The sequence below is a fragment of the Gymnoscopelus microlampas genome, assembly GCF_963454915.1.
Source record: "Gymnoscopelus microlampas genome assembly, chromosome: 24".
Lineage (NCBI taxonomy): Eukaryota > Metazoa > Chordata > Actinopteri > Myctophiformes > Myctophidae > Gymnoscopelus > Gymnoscopelus microlampas.
Window position 1 is genome coordinate 31,765,076 of NC_139961.1, and position 14,748 is coordinate 31,779,823.

At 44.5% G+C, this 14,748-nt stretch overlaps 2 protein-coding genes across 4 annotated transcripts in view; both read left to right on the forward strand.

The window, feature by feature from the left end:
• LOC311040771 (guanine nucleotide exchange factor DBS-like) overlaps positions 1-14,748 on the forward strand; it is an 87,049-nt gene that overhangs the window by 21,543 nt on the left and 50,758 nt on the right. The window contains exon 1 of one of the 3 annotated variants that reach the window (XM_084051124.1): positions 914-1,125. The exons of the other annotated variants lie outside the window; for them this stretch is intronic. Coding sequence (XP_083907250.1) covers positions 1,053-1,125 — 73 coding nt within the window. The 5' untranslated portion in view covers positions 914-1,052. Of the gene's footprint in view, positions 1-913; positions 1,126-14,748 lie in introns of those variants that run through there. 3 annotated transcript variants of the gene reach the window in all.
• Positions 4,068-6,569, forward strand: LOC311041013 (hypoxia up-regulated protein 1-like; the record flags this gene model as incomplete). Its single annotated transcript, XM_084051450.1, has 1 exon — positions 4,068-6,569. The coding sequence occupies one exon, from the start codon at positions 4,068-4,070 to the stop codon at positions 6,567-6,569; it is 2,502 nt and encodes an 833-aa protein (XP_083907576.1).

The following is a 14,748-nucleotide window of genomic DNA, read 5'->3' on the forward strand; positions in this document are numbered from 1 at the left end:
ACAAGCGAGTCCCTCACACGATGGATCCGCTGAACGTTAATAAAGTAATAGCCTACTAATAAGAAGTTTACAAAGTTTAACCTCAAAACATTGTATCAGAGCTTTATTGATTACTGAGGGGAATCCGTCTTTTGGACCAACATAGGACACTGTCCTACATTGAAATTGGTAAGACTGCGTTCATGTGATGTGGTCAATATTATAAATGAATAGCGCAACATTGGAGTTGGCATGAAATGGCAAACACACCAAGGGACCTAATAATTCAGCTCTAAATGTGTCAACTGAAAATGAATGTCTATCGTATGCATCCAAGCAATAGATCGTTTGACAGATTTTCTTTTCTTATGTGATGACAAATGTTGGGCACATAAATATTTTTATTTGGGGTTTGACACTATTGTAATTGATTTTGCATGAAGAATAAGACATTCTAATAACGTATTCACAATGTTTGAGGCATGTAAGTCTACCTCCGAGCAGACGTGAGTTTGGGTGTTTTAAAACAAAAAATCAGACTAAGATGCGAAGTACAAATTATTTGCGGACCCGAGCTTGGTGTATGAGGCCCAATGTCACTCTCTTTCCATGTCTGTCTGCTTCTCTCTCTTTCTCTCTCACACACACCCCCCTCCCCCCTCCCCTCGCTGTTTGTCTCTCTTTCTCGGTCTGGCTCTCTCTCTTTCTCTGTCTGGCTCTCTCCCTCTCGAGTCCCCACCTGTGTGAAAAGTGAGCAGGGCTTGGAATCTGACACCAGCTGGGGGTGGAGCCATCTGAGTCTCCGCCTCCCTCCATCCCAACAGCCTGTATGTGTGTGTGTCTGAGTGAGTGAGTGAAGGGGGAGGTGTGTGTGTGTGTGTGTGTGCGCGCTTCTCTGTGCATCAAGAGGGAGAGAGAGGTTGACAGCTCATTGAGCGGGTGAAGTCCTCAGCTGTGGAGGAATGGACTGCCTCAAGTTCTACGCGACTTTCTCTGACTGTGTGTGTGTGCTTTAGGAGTGTGTGTGTGTGTGTGTGTGTGTGAGAGGGCACATACACGTGTAGTGGGAAACCATGGCCCTGAATCGAGTGTCCCAGCTTTGCCACGATATCACCAGGCTATGGCTGCAACTGAAAATGATCACAGGTACTGTGTGTGTGTGTGTGTGTGTGTGTGTGTGTGTGTGTGTGTGTGTGTGTGTGTGTGTGTGTGTGTGTGTGTGTGTGTGTGTGTGTGTGTGTGTGTGTGTGTGTGTGTGTGTGTGTGTGTGTGTGTGTGTGTGTGTGTGTGTGTGTGTGTGTGTGTGTGTGTTTTTTATCAATCATGAGCAGTGATGACCAGTTGTATGTGTGTGGGCTATTCACTGTTTGTGAGAATAATATAGATCATTAGCGTGTGTGTGTGTGTGTGTGTACTCTTGTTGGCAATGAGCGTGGTCCAGGTGTATCCAGTATCTGTTGCTAGGTACACCAGGCTGTGGAAACTTTGGTATCAATGGTCGCCTGGTCGGTAAAGTGAGAACACAATGTGTAAAGTGTATCTACAAACCAAAGCTGGTTCAATGTCCAAGGCTGTGTTCTGTGTTGTCTGATCGCCTCATCCTCTGGACAGCATAGGCAACTCTAGACATACCCTGAATTCTGTCTGCACATACACAGAAAAATCCTCAGTGTTACTCTCTTTGAGAGTGCACAAATGGAACCAAATGGACCCATATAGGTCCATGGTTCCATTTGTCTCATAATTACAAATGAATAACACTTACCGTGGTGGCTATTTTACACATTAATATTTTGGATATTGTTGCATCTACGGCAATTTCATTCTTCCATTTTTTTCTTGTGACTTGCTTAATGCTACTCTATCCACTATCCATTCCCTGGCAAACCATTCAGATGTATAACTTGCGGGCACCAATCTAATTTAGCTTCATCTCATCTTTCATTTTCAATCGATGGAAGAGATGTTTCTAATGGGAACAGCCAGTACTGATGTTCAATGACATTTGTCTTCCTCCTAACAGCATGGACAGAATGCATAAGTTTTGACCACATCCCAGAAACCCTGTCCCTCTTTGGACGTCCATCTCGGAAGGACAAATCTTTGCTGAGTGTCCTCAGTTTAAGGCAGACAGTGTCCACGGAGAATAAGATGTTTTAAAATGAAACTATGTTCTTCCCGCTGTGGTGAGTGTTTGGACAAAACACCGCACTTTGGAGTTTGAATGTAAACACTAACACTCCCTCCCTCCCTCCCTCTCTCATGCTGTTGGCATAGTGTGTGTATGCACGCTGTGTGTTTGGGATTCTGTTTTTTTTTCAGGCGTTTGTATTGGTTTTGGATGTTTCTCTCTGGTTTCACTCAGCTAGCAGATGGGGTAAGGTGATCATATAAGGGGGTTGCGAAAGAGACACGCACGCGCGCGCGCGCACACACACACACACACACACACACACACACACACACACACACACACACACACACACACACACACACACACACACACACACACACACACACACACACACACACAAAGGGAGATAGTGCCAAGGTGTCATCCTTTCCCAGTTATACTTTTTTGCCAAGTCAAAGATTTGAATTTAAAAAGTCAGCTAATATCTCCAGGCAATCTGGAAGTTTAGTATTGTATGTGTGTGCGTGTGCGTGCATGTATGGTTATGTGAGTGTTGGAAATAATACTAACAGATATTATCTCAGTTTTCCTCCTACCTGCCTTAACAAAAGCACTAAGAAACAATGTAGGTTTTGTTGAGATAGACAACTATGGTTCAAGATATCTGGTGCTTAATTTTACACAGCCCGGAGACAGAGATTTTATGAACAGGAGTACAACAGTCAGTGTGGTCTCATTGACTTGATGAAATTAAAACAACCCTTGGGCCAAACAGAAATGCATCGGCGCCAATGAGAAAATAACACATTGTTCCTCCCCCAGAAACATGGGTGCTTTCCATCCAGTAGCAGTGACTATAATTTCATACACTTTGGCAAACTTAATTTATTCCAGAAGTGTCCGCATTCTGATCAAGTTAAGGTTGGTGAGAGGTGGCCTTCTGTGAACCTAGCCTATATGCTGGAAGTTTACCATGGTAAACTTGCCTTGTTTTTTAATGGTAATTATTTGTAGTAGATTTGATTTGATTACCTTATTAGTCCAGCAGGGGAAATTCAGTTTTCAGCTTCACCCAGCTGATGGCTACTCGGATTGGTTATGATGAGTACTCAAGGGGGAGCAATCAGGGGCCAGGGACACTTGGACACATACTGTAGACCAGGGCTGGGAGGTGAACCGGTTAAAGGAGTAGTTCACCCAAAGAATAACTTATTTTCTATCAATTACACACTCCATGAAGCATTAAATTCATGGAGAGAGATTGAGATAATTTGATTACCGGCGGAATGATTATTGGCTCAGGAATGCGTCAAAAACAAAAAAATCTCCATGAATTCAATGATTCGTGGGGTGTGTAATTGATAGAAAAAAAGTATTTTTTTGGGTGAACTATTCCTTTAACTTTATGATTACCAGAAGGCCTCTCTATCCACTAAGCTAGGCCACCCTAAAGTTATGCCCATCATTTTTTATGTGGTGTTCTATAGCTGCACCATTATTTCCTATTCAAATCCCTGTGCTTTGCTGTACGTGGCAAATAAAGCGTGTATGATTTGACACATCCAGATAGGGATTGTATGATGTATCCTTTCAATAAATCTACGGTATACATTTCAGGAATCTGTCTGTCTATCTATTATTATTAATAATATTATGTGTAACTGTCGGTCTGTCTGTCTCTCGATATGCCCAAATATGGAGATGACTGGTGTCATTGATTGCTGACATCACAGGCTGGCCACCAAGTCCTAACGTGTACTGCACGCCCAAATATGGAGACAATGTGCTTTTTGCCCAAATATGTGAGATGTCTTTGGTTCATTATGGACCTGATGGCATGGCACTGAGTTTTATAGGCATCAGCCTTCCAGCTGTGTTCATGGTGTACAGGAGTATATGACATCATCAGCCTCCAGCTGATGATGTCATACTGTAACTCTTTTAATTCTTGAAAATGCCCCTCTACAGCGATACAGAGTATAGTAGGAAGAAGGTCAACATGGGGGCTATGATAAGGTTGTGTGTTCTCCTCTGTCTTGTTCTGGTGATGTTGCCTTCTCATACAGCATTAGTATCAGTCATGTCTGTTGACTTGGGCAGTGAGTGGATGAAAATGGCAATAGTAAAACCTGGTGTGCCAATGGAAATTGCTCTCAACAAGGAGTCAAGGAGGAAAACGCCAACGGCCGTGTGTCTTAAGGAACACGAGCGCCTTTTCGGGGACAGCGCATTAGGAGTGTCTGTGAAGAACCCAAAGTTTGTCTATAGGCACCTTCAGAGCCTACTGGGCAAGAAGCATGACAACCTCGAGGTGGCGCTCTACCAGAGACAGTTCCCCGAGCACCAGCTGCTAGAGGACCTGACCAGAGGCACGGTTTACTTTAAAAACGCAGAACTGCAATATACCCCTGTGGAACTCCTCGGGATGGTCTTGAATTATTCTCGTGGACTGGCTCAGGACTTTGCAGAGACAACAATCAAAGATGCAGTGGTCACTGTCCCAGCCTATTTCAACCAGGCAGAGCGCAGGGCAGTTCTGCAGGCTGCTGAGATGGCGGGTTTGAAGGTCCTTCAGCTCATCAATGATAACACAGCTGTGGCCTTGAACTACGGAGTCCTCAGAAGGAAAGACTTCAACAGCACAGCTAAGAATATGATGTTCTATGACATGGGCGCAGGAAGCACCACAGCTACTATCGTCACCTACCAGACCGTCAAAACTAAAGACTCAGGCTCTCAACCCCAGATGCGGATCAGAGGTGTAGGGTTTGACCGCGGATTGGGGGGCTTCGAGTTAGACCTGCGTCTGCGGGACCACCTGGCCAAAGCCTTCAACAATCAGGGAAAGAGTAAAAAGGATGTGAGAGAGAACACCCGTGCCATGGCCAAGCTCCTCAAAGAAGCCCAGCGGGTCAAGACGGTACTCAGCGCCAACGCTGACTACGTGGCAGAGGTAGAAGGTCTGATAGATGACGTTGACTTCAAAGCCAAGGTCAGCAGGGCTGAATTTGAGACCCTGTGTGCGGACCTTTTTGAGAGGGTGGCCCGCCCTGTGCAGGACGCCCTCACCTCAGCAGAGATGACCATTGATGAGCTAGATCAGGTGATCTTAGTTGGCGGCTCCACTCGTGTACCCAAGGTTCAGGAAGTGCTGCTCAAAGCTGTGGGTAAAGAAGAGCTCGCTAAGAACATTAATGCAGATGAAGCCGCAGCTATGGGTGCTGTGTACCAGGCCGCTGTCCTCAGCAAGTCCTTTAAGGTCAAACCCTTCCTGGTCCAAGAGGCAGCCGTTTTCCCCATTCAGGTGGAGTATACTCATGAGACAGAGGAGGAAGATGGCACCAAAAGTCTGAAGCACAACAGGCACATCCTGTTCCAGAGGATGGCGCCGTATCCCCAACGGAAGGTCGTCACCTTCAACCACTACAGCGATGACTTTTCCTTCAACATCAACTACGGTGACCTCAGCTTCTTGGGACAGGAGGACCGTAGCATGTTTGGCTCTCTGAACCTAACCACCGTCAAGCTATCCGGGGTGGGCAGCAGATTTCAGGAGCACTTGGATGCAGAGTCCATGGGAATCAAGGCCCACTTCAACATGGATGAGAGTGGCATGCTTCTTCTGGACAGGGTTGAGTCTGTCATTGAAACTATTGTTGAAGAGATTGAGGTGGAACCAACATTTATAAATCTTGGAAACAAAATTTCCCGCTTGTTTAGAGGGGGATCCTCAGAACCTGCTGCTAATGTGACTCAGCCACTCCAGGATGAGGAAGAGGTGCCACTGGAGTCTGGAAAGGAGACCCAAGAGAAGGATGTTGAGAAAATGGTCAAATCTCAAAAGAAGACCAAGTTCATAGCTGAAGACATCGCTGTGGAACTCGTCATCAGCGACATCCTCGACCTGACTGCAGATGAAATCACTTCATCTAAGAAGAAGCTGCAGGAGTTGATGCACAGAGACTTGCAGAAACAGGAAAGGGAAAAGATCCTGAACAGTCTTGAGGCTTTCATCTTTGAGACACATGACAAGCTGTACGAATATCAGCAGCTGGTTGTGTCAGACGAGAATGAGCAGATCTCAGGTAAGCTGAGCGAGGCCTCTGCCTGGATGGATGAGGATGGCTACTCAGCCAGCACCAAGGAGCTGAGAGAGAAACTGTCCACGCTGAAGAGCCTGTGCAAGGCCATGTTCTTAAGGCTGGAACATGAACAGCACCAGCTCCAACAAGACCAGCAAGGCCTCAGCCAAGGAGAAAATCCTGCCTCCCGCGGAGGAGAGCCAAAAGACGGTGATAAAACAGAGGGTGTGCAGCCAGTTGGAGTCCCACCCACAGAAGAGACTGCTGCAGAGAATACAGAGTCATCTAATCACTCAGAGCCTGCAAAGGAAACGCAGAGTTCAGGATCAACAGAGAAGGCCCAGTCTGAAAACCATATACAGGATGAATTATAACTGCTGGACCAAAAGGTTAAAATAAAAAGTCAATATATTTATTGACTGCATCATGGCATGTTCAAGTTTACTTCTCCCTCTCTTTTGTTTTGTTAAATTTCCCTATTTGTCACAAGAATGCTTAGACTGTAAGGACGAATGTTTCCCAAACATAGGTGGGTTGTGGACCCATTTTTATGAGTCACGTTTTTTTTCACCTTTCCTGCAATTTAGTTTCTTTTAAATCATTTTCAAAATTATTGCAAAAGATTTTAAGAAATAATTTTTTGTTTAATAAAAAATCTCAAGAAGAAAATTCAATGCATCGCATCACTATGCCTCGTGAGCTTGCAAATCCGCTATTTTCACTTTTTTTGAAATACGGCTTTCTGCTGTCTTCTTCCCAGGATGTCCCGATCATCACCCAAAACATACGTGTCGTCAAATAATAATAATAATAATAATGTTGCTTTATATGTAGCAAAAACTAAAATGTCAGGCGTTCCCGGCTTGAAAGGTATAACAGCGTATAGGTATCCAGGTCTATTAAGACAGCTCAGACTGAGTTCAGTGTACACGGACATGAGACTCATAAACCAAAATCTTTATGTTCTATGTGATGTTCGAGGCCATCGTTCTTTTTGCAAGAGGCAATGTTTTTGTAAATGTTCAGTATGTTTTGGTGTTAATCTAACTTGTCAACTTTTTTTAAATGTGTGTTGTGGAACTTAAATGTCTGTGATTGGCTAAGTTCTTGTACATCCCATAAGGGATATAATTGGCTAGCCTGGCAGGACACTGCTCATCCCATAGGTTGTCGAATGACTGCTCTGCGATTATAAAAAAAGACAGTTGTTGAATGATTTAAATGAATCCGTCAGCGTGCACAAGAAATTTGATGCTGATTGGCTTATTAGTTTGTGAGTTTAGCAGAGACGCAGACAGACAGATCCAGTAAATGTGCGAACACACACACACACACACACACACACACACACACACACACACACACACACACACACACACACACACACACACAGCATAATCTCCTGGCGGAGATAATAATGACTGCTCTGCTAAGACTCGCTCAGCTCTTGTGCACGTAAAGATGAGGACTTGACAAATAGATTTGGTTGGGGGAAAAAAACGTTTTGGTCAAACCGTTAAAATGTTAAACAGTTGTGGGCAACTTGAAATATAAAAAAAAAGAAAACCTGTCACTTTTGTGAGAGGCTACTTTTTCCTCCTCAACAAGTGAGAACACCCTGAGAACAGCCTTAAGGGATTAGTTTTTGTAAATGTCTCTTCTCTTCTCTCTGCGTTTCTGTTCCTTTTCTACTGTAGTGTAATGGCTGGTAACCATGGCCAGAGGCAGTTAAAAGAAAGAAAAGAAAACGGGCAAAATAAACCTCAGGTTTATTCTTAGTGTCATGCTTTGGAGTTTTTCCTTATGGCGTTTTAATGGAAGGAAGGAGAGTGGGAGGGAAGAGAACTGGGTTTAGACCCACAACAGCGTGTGTGTGTGTGTGTGTGTGTGTGTGCGTGTGTGCGGTTCTAGGCTGGTTCCACACTAGTCTCTGACCCACATTTGTGTCCAACCATGAGGTCAGGGACCAATTTATTGAATACAGTATTCCTCAATTGATTTGAACAGACACACTTGTGCTTCAACAAGCTTTAAGCTTCTGTTTTGACTATGAGAATCATCTTTTGCCCCAAATTTGCATTTGGACCCTACGACGTGGTTTCCGCGTGCACAGACTGCACACACATGCAACCACGAGTGCAAGGACAGAGACACAAGTACAGCTAGAAGCTCCGTCTCATTCCAAGACAGTCTGGCAGCTTGTTAATTCTAAATGCCTTCTTTTTAGTTTTTTGTTTAACCACATGAACCCTATAGCGTCCCAATTCTCACACATGGCTTGTAGATCGGCTATTTTCGGTGAAGAGTTTTGGTGCTGAAGGGGAAGAGGAGCAGACCAAGCTTAAGTATAAAGATCTGGGGATCCTGGACAACTATGTATATAAGGTGGTTAAACTTTAATTTAACTATGACGTCAGTACGCAGTGTCAGAGTACCTGAAGGGCAGTCCCTGACACTGTACTATGATGGTGGCACAAATATCACACTATACCTAGCTTAAACGTCACATGTGTTTCAGCAAATTGGCTAAGCCGATAGAGATGGACTTTGAGAGATTCTTATAGATACACTAGTGCAATGCCTGTCGTAATGAATGCCCCTATGGGTGCTCAGCAATATAAATGGCAAGTTTGAAGTCGATTAGTTGAACAGTTTGAGCTGTACACTTGAAATACACCATCAAAAAATTAAAATACCCAACAGTGTTTTATCACTTAAGCCAACCATTTGTGTCCTTGTGAGGACAAAGATCAGGAACTCCGTCCCTGTATGCACACTGGTCCTCACTGCTATAAGGGGCTGTAGTATGGTAGTCATTAGTTTTTGGGACCGGGTTAAGGTACAGTAAGGGCTTATGGAATGAATGCAGTCCATGGTGGGTCATCAAAAGTATAGTGAGTCGTGTTTGTTTGTTATCCCACTGCAGACAGTGGCACAGTGTTGTGTTGTTGAGGATGATGCCACTTTCTATTCAATAGAGCCACGTTGCCTGCCAATGAGAGGGACAGTAAGAGAGACTCCATTGTCCCACAATTACACATGAATCTAGGCGCCAAACGCAAGAATCTGGACTCTACAGTACATCTCCAAGAAACTGTTGCAACGTGGAGTCTATGACACTTGGATTGTTATTAGTTTGTTGTGATACTGATATCGATTTTCATTGGGAAATGTTCTATTCTTGTCTACCCTTCCTTGTGAGGCAGGTCTTCCTTGTGAGGCAGGTTAGAGCACAGAACAGCCCCTGTGGACCTTGCTAGCTCATGGACACATGGCAGACGGGGGACTTGAACCATGCTACCTCTGGCTAGAAGTATTTCACTGTATGACCCTGACACCCATAATATATGCCAAAGCTTACTGTCGCTTAATTACAATGATCAAGACGGTGAGTTGGCGAGTTCATTAGCCCAGGAACTCCTGAGGGTTCCCCTTACTCATCACTGATTCAATTTGTGTGCAGCGTTGGTTGTGGTGTGTGTGTGTGTGTACGTGCGTGTTTGTGTGTTGTGCATGTGTACAGAGGAACCATGTTAGAAATACGTTTTTGTGGAATGTCCACTGGGTGCAGCCTCACCTCATGATGTGTTCCTTGTCCTTCCTCATCCCAGTAAACCTCCGTCAGTGGACGAGACACTGTAGGAAGTTGGTGAAACACTTCTGTATTTCTAGTCCTATTATGACTTCCTTTTTTAGCTCGACATTGCCATGTGACGCATGTATCTTTTTTGTTTTAAAGAGAAAACGACACTTGTATCTTTTAAGCTTGGTTCATACCAAAGACTCGCGAGATGAAACCAATTTAAGTCCGACATACTGTATACCTTGTGTCGTGCTCTGAAAATACAAGCTCACAATGTGCTGCGGATGCAACGCGTTGTGAGCTTGTAGGTCTGCTATTTTCGGCGCGACACCCTGTCACCATCGCACGGCGGAGCATACATTTAAGCATGAGAATGTTGCAGAGAAACATCGCAGCAGTCAGAACTAATCATTTACCCAGGGGTTCTGCAGCCATATGTTGGGAGCCATTGCTGTGAAGCAGTAGTTCTGAACTCGTTTCTCACTGGAACTATGGAGTCATATATTAAATCATACTGTACTTCCTCTATTAGTTTGTCTTTTTCCGAACACTGCTCTAACGGGTGTAGAACAATAGGGCAGATATATAATATGTTTGTGTTTGTTCATCACAAAGCTAGGCTTCGATTCATACCGACGTCTGTAATAATTGAATATTCTTCTTGATCTGCACTAATCCAAGCTGTGTTTTTTGGGGATGGGACACGCACACAACACAAGGTCACCTGAGCATGTGCGTACACACACACACACACACACACACACACACACACACACACACACACACACACACACACACACACACACCATGCTGTGTGTGTGCATGTGTGTGTGCACGCAATATAAATAACGGATAACTAACACAAGGTTGCACACACAAATTCCAGCACAGTGTTTCCCGTGTGACCCAGTTTCTGTTTGGTGTGTGTGTGTGTGTGTGTGTGTGTGTGTGTGTGTGTGTGTGTGTGTGTGTGTGTGTGTGTGTGTGTGTGTGTGTGTGTGTGTGTGTGTGTGTGTGTGTGTGTGTGTGTGTGTGTGTGTGTGTGTGTGTGTGTGTGTGTGTGTGTGTGTGTGTGTGTTTGTTTTTGAGTTATCCTGCTGCAGTGACAGATGGGGTCCTGGTAAACCCTGCCTATAATTCCAGATAATAGAGCTTGGATTTCCTTACATGTGTGGACACACTATCACACCGAAACACCGACACACACACACACACACACACACACACACACACACAGCTGTAGACTAACTGGACAATCCTGGCTGGCGGGTGGGTGGGCGCACCGACGCACACACACATGCGAGCAGCTAGACTCGCTGGACAATCCTGGGTCTCTGGGTGCCGTACACCCTACAGCTGCTCAGTTACATGCCACTACAACAGTTGACATTTCATACCAGCGCAGCAAGTTGTCTCTTAACCCAGTGCCTTTAAGTCTACATTCCATGATTTGCCACATACCAAAAAAATAGATGAGCTTAATGTATGGCTCACACATACGTATAAAACATCAATAACATTGTACAGGTTCTCCCACACACGGTAAAATCCTCAGTATTAATTTATCCATTTACTGTGCGTTGGCAGGCCAAACCTTTGTCCATTAAACCACTTGAACGCTAGCGTCCCTATTCTGGGGGGGGACACTTGCTGAAAATGGCGCATCTACAAGCTCACAATGTGTTGCAACGCCCACGCGTTGTGAGCTTGTAGATCTGCTATTTTCGGCGAAGATATTTGGTGTAGAGGGGAAGAAAGAGTGGACCAGTCAACTAAGTTAGTTTAAGTAGAAGTTGTATTGTAGAGGGTTTAAATGGTTAACATTTGATGTTGAAATTCTCAGCTAACTGATAAGGAACCCTGCGGTCATGGGGTTTTGTGTGTGTGTGTGCGTGTGCGTGCGTGCGTGTGTGTGTGCGTGTGTGTGTGTGTGCGCGTGTGTGTGCGCACACAGTAAAGTCCTCAGTGTTCATTTAAAGTGGCTGTAAGGGATATTCTTTTGTTAGAATAAATGTTAAATATTTCCATAGTAGTCATTGCTATAGCATGTTTGTTCAATAATGCTGTCTCTCCATTTCTTTAATAAACAGAAAATACATTTTCCGGTCGGGATGCCAACTTTATCCAATTCAAGATTCAAGGTTGTACTTTATTGTTACATCTTTACAAGAGTAAAACGTATTTTTGTCTGGCTTCCTTCAGACAATGCAGTAGCATAGATAATAACAAGAAGCGTTTTTGCAGTCTATTGCCAGTAGCTTTGAGACTGCATTGCCGTTTTCCGTGCGGCAACATCTCACGGTCTGTGGTTGGGATGGCTTGGATCCTTGATGATTCCGCGAGCTTTGCTGACACGCCGTTCGTCGTACAGGGCTTGGATTGGGGGAGATCACGTCCGCTGATGCGTTCAGCTGTCCGCACAACCCTCTGCATTGCCTTGCGATTGAGGTGGGTGCAGCTGCCATACCAGGCAGTGAAGCAGCCAATCAGGATGCTTTCTGTGGTGCCTCTATAGAAAGCTCTTAGGACTTTGGGACCCATGCCAGTTTTCTTCAGTTTTCTGAGAAAGTAGAGGCGTTGTTGTGCTTTCTTCACCACCGGCTCTGTCTGCACTGCCCAGGTGAGATCTTCAGTGATGTGCACCCCCAGGGATTTGAACTCTCTGACCCTCTCAGGGGAGAGAGAACTCATACAGGATACTGGATAATCAAGTGAGATTGGAAGTGATGAAAGATAAATGATCTTTGTTGAGTTCTCTCTCCTGATCGGATAAAACATTTTAATCTGCCCTGAAAAATGTATTCTTATATTGTAAGAGTAAGAGTTTGTGAGCTTACTTTGCGGTTGCACGTTGTTTTTGGGAAGGTTTTGCTTCAATTAGATACCGTAGGACAGCAGAGACACAGGAAACCGAGGGTAGATTGGGGGGGGGGGGGGGGTCTACAGCCGGACTCGGACCAGGGACGTTGCAATTATGTGGTCGACGCGCTATCCGGGCAGCAACCAATGTGCCCCTTCACAGTCACAGTTGTCGCCTGAATGCCTCGAATGTAAAGTCTCTTATGACCTGACTGGACCTGACCTGTGTGTTTGAAGCAGAACTGAACAGAGAGGGAGGATCGGACCTCAGGGTGGTCATTAGTTACATTGTTTGGTAATGAAAAGGAGGTGTGTGTGTGTGTGTGTGTGTGTGCGTGTGTGCGTGTGTGTGTGTGTGTGTGTGTGTGTGTGTGTGTGTGTGTGTGTGTGTGTGTGTGTGTGTGTGTGTGTGTGTGTGTGTGTGTGTGTGTGTGTGTGTGTGTGTGTGTGTGTGTGTGTGTGTGTGTGTGTGTGTGTGTGTGTGTGTGTGTGTGTGTGTGTGTGTGTCTCTCTCAGATTGTCTGTACTGCACTTGTTACCAAAATGACCTCCAGGGCTTCCCATCAAAATGAGGAATGGTTTAAATACTTACGTAAGCCCTATTTTATTTGTCGGCTATTCAAAATGGAACAGTGAGCTTGTAGAGCTGCTATTTTTGAAAAGTGTTGACAAATACTGGCAAATCTTTTCAAATGGGGGTCCGCAGTCAATACATGAAAACGTTTGAGAACCAGTACTGTACAGTATGTGGCTCTGTGCAGCCATGTGCGCCCTGCAGGAGTGCACATTTGTATTGTGTGTGAACAGGCTGCCACCTGTGCCTTTGATCTCTGAGGAGCCGGCTGCTAATGCAGCTTTTGGACTGACAACATGTGTTTAGCAGGATGACTTGTAGAAGCATAACCGTGTGTGTGTGTGTGTGTGTGTGTGTGTGTGTGTGTGTGTGTGTGTGTGTGTGTGTGTGTGTGTGTGTGTGTGTGTGTGTGTGTGTGTGTGTGTGTGTGTGTGTGTGTGTGTGTGTGTGTGTGTGTGTGTGTGTGTGTGTGTGTGTGTGTATATGTGCGCTTAATGAACACATGATTTTTTTAATGCAATTTTCTTTTGATAGAAAGCCACCTATTACACTTAACTATTTATTAGGCCTACACAGTAGCTAGTACAGTATGTGTTGTAGAATTGTTCTCTCTTTCTAAATGGCTATTGACATCAGGTCAGTCAATATTAGTGGCTAAACTGTTTATAAACCAACACCCAGATAATTTCCTACACTCTACAGCACCATGTGCATTGCCATGTGCATTGCAGTAAGTAAAGCGCACATGTCCATTCACAAATCAAGTTTGCACAAGTTAGCATTATAAGCAGCTAGGGTACACACCATTAGTTGTAATTAAATCCATCTCAACACACACACACACACACACACACACACACACACACACACACACACACACACACACACACACACACACACACACACACACACACACACACACACACACACACACACACACACACACACACACACACACACACACAATAATGATTCGGTCAAGTGTACAATCACATTGCGTAATCACTGTGACCTTTGGGAGTGTGAGAGGCTGACAGATGACACTGTAGACGCCTAGGCGAGACAGAGACAGAACATACAAAGTAAAAGATTCCTTTAACTGTCTATTTAAAAAATAAATACATTTTTAGAATATTATTTAAACATATTATTTCATATTACATTAAGTACATCATGGAAAGTTGGAGAGAGAGAGAGTGAATGGTATTGTGATAAGAAACCACTCGTCTTCAAACCCAGGCCAGGATTGTTATGCAGTTTCATGGTGCTGAGTTCCAGCTGAATTGCAGTATATTATATTGTATAGCTCTCCACACAGAAGGAAGCATTCTGTCCAAAATGAATATCTAAGCTTTTTTCAACTGTGACTTTGTGTAAGTGGACACAGTGGAAACCAGAACCACCGTTTCTTTAGAATTATTTTTAAATATGGGGAACATTGACTGTCACATTATTTGTGTGTGTGTGTGTGTGTGTGTGTGTGTGTGTGTGTGTGTGTGTGTGTGTGTGTGTGTGTGTGTGTGTGTGTGTGTGTGTG